General features: G+C 38.6%; 1 protein-coding gene across 1 annotated transcript; it reads right to left on the reverse strand.

Annotated features, from left to right (window-relative positions):
- Positions 1-674: 674 nt before the first annotated feature.
- On the reverse strand, positions 675-1,262 carry LOC103010255 (nuclear transport factor 2-like). Its single transcript, XM_057527079.1, has one exon. The coding sequence runs from the start codon at positions 1,260-1,262 to the stop codon at positions 675-677; it is 588 nt and encodes a 195-aa protein (XP_057383062.1).
- Between the last annotated feature and the right edge of the window lie 1,259 nt (positions 1,263-2,521).

Below are 2,521 nucleotides of genomic sequence, written 5' to 3' on the forward strand. Positions count from 1 at the left end.
AGCTCCTTACAGTTGGCAGCAGCTAAAAGCTGTAACTGTCTGTCACTTTCTGTAAGACACTAAGGAGTCTCAGCTCTTCATAGATCAGGGGTCAACCAAGGCTTTGGGCAGATTTTAAATGCAGAATTTTGGACTTCCTCATACTGTGGCTCTCTCTTTTCCAGGGTTTCCTTTAATAGATTCTAGGTAGTATGACAGTCCTAAAACCAGGCCAGTAAGACCCATGCTTTCTGCCTAAGGTGCAGACATCCCACACTGTGCAGAATGAGGACTTCCCTCACATGAAAAGTTGAATAAATGCAAAGTTACCAAGTGAATTTTTCAGTTTTAAAGGTAACTCTCTTCCAGTTTCTTGCTGCTTCTGACCACTTGTTTTCTCTCATTTTCTCCAGTATTTATGATTTTATCTGCAGGAGTTTTCATCCAATACCAGCTACTCTGCCATCACCAGAAGTAAAATTCCATTAACTTTTAATGATGTACCATTTGTTGTTATTTTTATTTCTTTCATTGTTGTTAAGAAAATTTTCATGGTTTTATTGTATCATGAGGCAGTGAAACACCTGAACAAATCAATATCTGGGCCGTGAGACAGCTGCTTTCTCTTTCACTTCTTTGGGTTACTAGAGCAACTTGTCAGTAGATTTAAAAAAAAAAAAAGACAACCTTTTGCATTACTTAAGTCTTTCCAAGGCGTGGGCTGGTACAACACAAACTTCTCCTGCCAGATGCAACCAGTCTAAGCGTTCAAACATCATGTGCGATGCCGCAGTAGCAGCAGCGCACCTGCCCACTCCCACCGTGGCCCTGCTCATTTGTGTATGATATTTGGAGCATCTGGAGGAGTGTGAACAGTATCGGGAAGAGGAGGGAGGAGGTCGGCCGAAGTTGTGCAGGGCAAGCCTGAACATGTCATTGGTGTGAACCCAAGCATCATTGATGTTCTTTAATGGGAACATCTGGTGGAACCCCATGACAGGGTCTTCATCGGCCTTGAGCTGGTCCACAACCATGCTGATGATGCAGCTGTCTGGCCTGGGCTGATGGTCCTGTGCTGTGATGCTGTCCTGGATTTTCTGGAACGGAAGGCTAGACAATTTCTCCACAGTGGCAGCTTTCCCCTGGAATTGCTGTCCTTCCCAAGTAAGGCATGTCGCGTCAAGATAACTTGCGCCTGGTTGGGTTCTGTCGTTATCAAATAACTGGTAGTAATGTTGAATGAAGCTGGATCCAGTCTGCTCCCAAACTGGCTTGTCTCCCATTCTGGGGTGCCACCCGGCCTCATTGAGACCCGAGGAGCTGGCACAATGGCGGCAGCAGTGGCGGCAACCCAGTGTGGTCTTCTCCCACCTTCCCTTGCCACCCCGCTGCACTCTGTTGTTTTTATTTCTAAAAATAAGTCTTTCTTGTAGAAAATGTAGAAAATACAAAAAAAAAAAAGAAAAATAAATTGTATTACTATTTTCCAGAAATAACCATTATTAACATTTTGAAATACTAAAGTTTTCCCTCTGCAATTTTTTCACACCCATGAACTCACACACACAAAATTGGTGTATATATGCTACTTTGTATTCTGATTTCTTCATTTAACATATCATGAATATTTCCATTTGATTACATATATTTTGTAGTGACATTTTAATTATAAATAATATGCTCGCATGTGGATGTACATTTATTTAACCATTATCGTTGACCACTTGGATTGATGCCAATTTTCACTCTGTTAAATAGGACTGGGAAACACCTTATACATTAATCTTTTATAGCATGTTGTGTTATTTCATTAAGATTGATTTCCAGAAATAAGGGTGCTACGTCAAAAGTATAAATATTTAAGAATTCTTGCTCTTCCTTGATTTTTAAAAAAAATCAATTTATACCTAAATTGGTTGCACAGGAGAGTTTTGACTCACAAGTTCTATACATGCAGGCATTATTGTAAAATATTTCCAATTTGACAAGGGAAAAGTGATAACTCACTGTAGGTTTAACTTGCGTTACTAGTGAGATTGAACATTAAATATGTTTATTGGCCATGTGTAATTATTTTCTGAACTATCTATGTATTTTACCAATTTTTCTATTTGGATGCTGTTCTTATCTTATTGATTTGTAAGAGCTCTTTATGTCTTATTTACTAAGATCTACTACATGTCAGACACTGGGTGATTGAAATTTTGTGGTGAACAAATCATGTATAGTTTCTGCCTCTTGAATCTTTTACACCAAGTGTTTTATGAATTTTTGCCTATATCCATTAACTTTGGTCAAAAATATTTTTTATCAAAGCAATTCTTGAATTTGGTAACAAATCAAGGAATATAGAAATACTAGTTCTACTTCCCTTCTCATTCCCAGACCCATTCTTCAGAAGCAGCCTCTTCTGGTGCTTGGTGCTATGGTTCAAGAAAACATGCTTTGTTTTCTCTTTCCTTCATTTAGAAATACTAGACAATATCTAATAACCTCTAATACGACAGGTGAAGATGTAAATCATTTGTACCTTTGTCTTCTT

This window comes from Balaenoptera acutorostrata, chromosome 13 (assembly GCF_949987535.1).
Source record: "Balaenoptera acutorostrata chromosome 13, mBalAcu1.1, whole genome shotgun sequence".
Lineage (NCBI taxonomy): Eukaryota > Metazoa > Chordata > Mammalia > Artiodactyla > Balaenopteridae > Balaenoptera > Balaenoptera acutorostrata.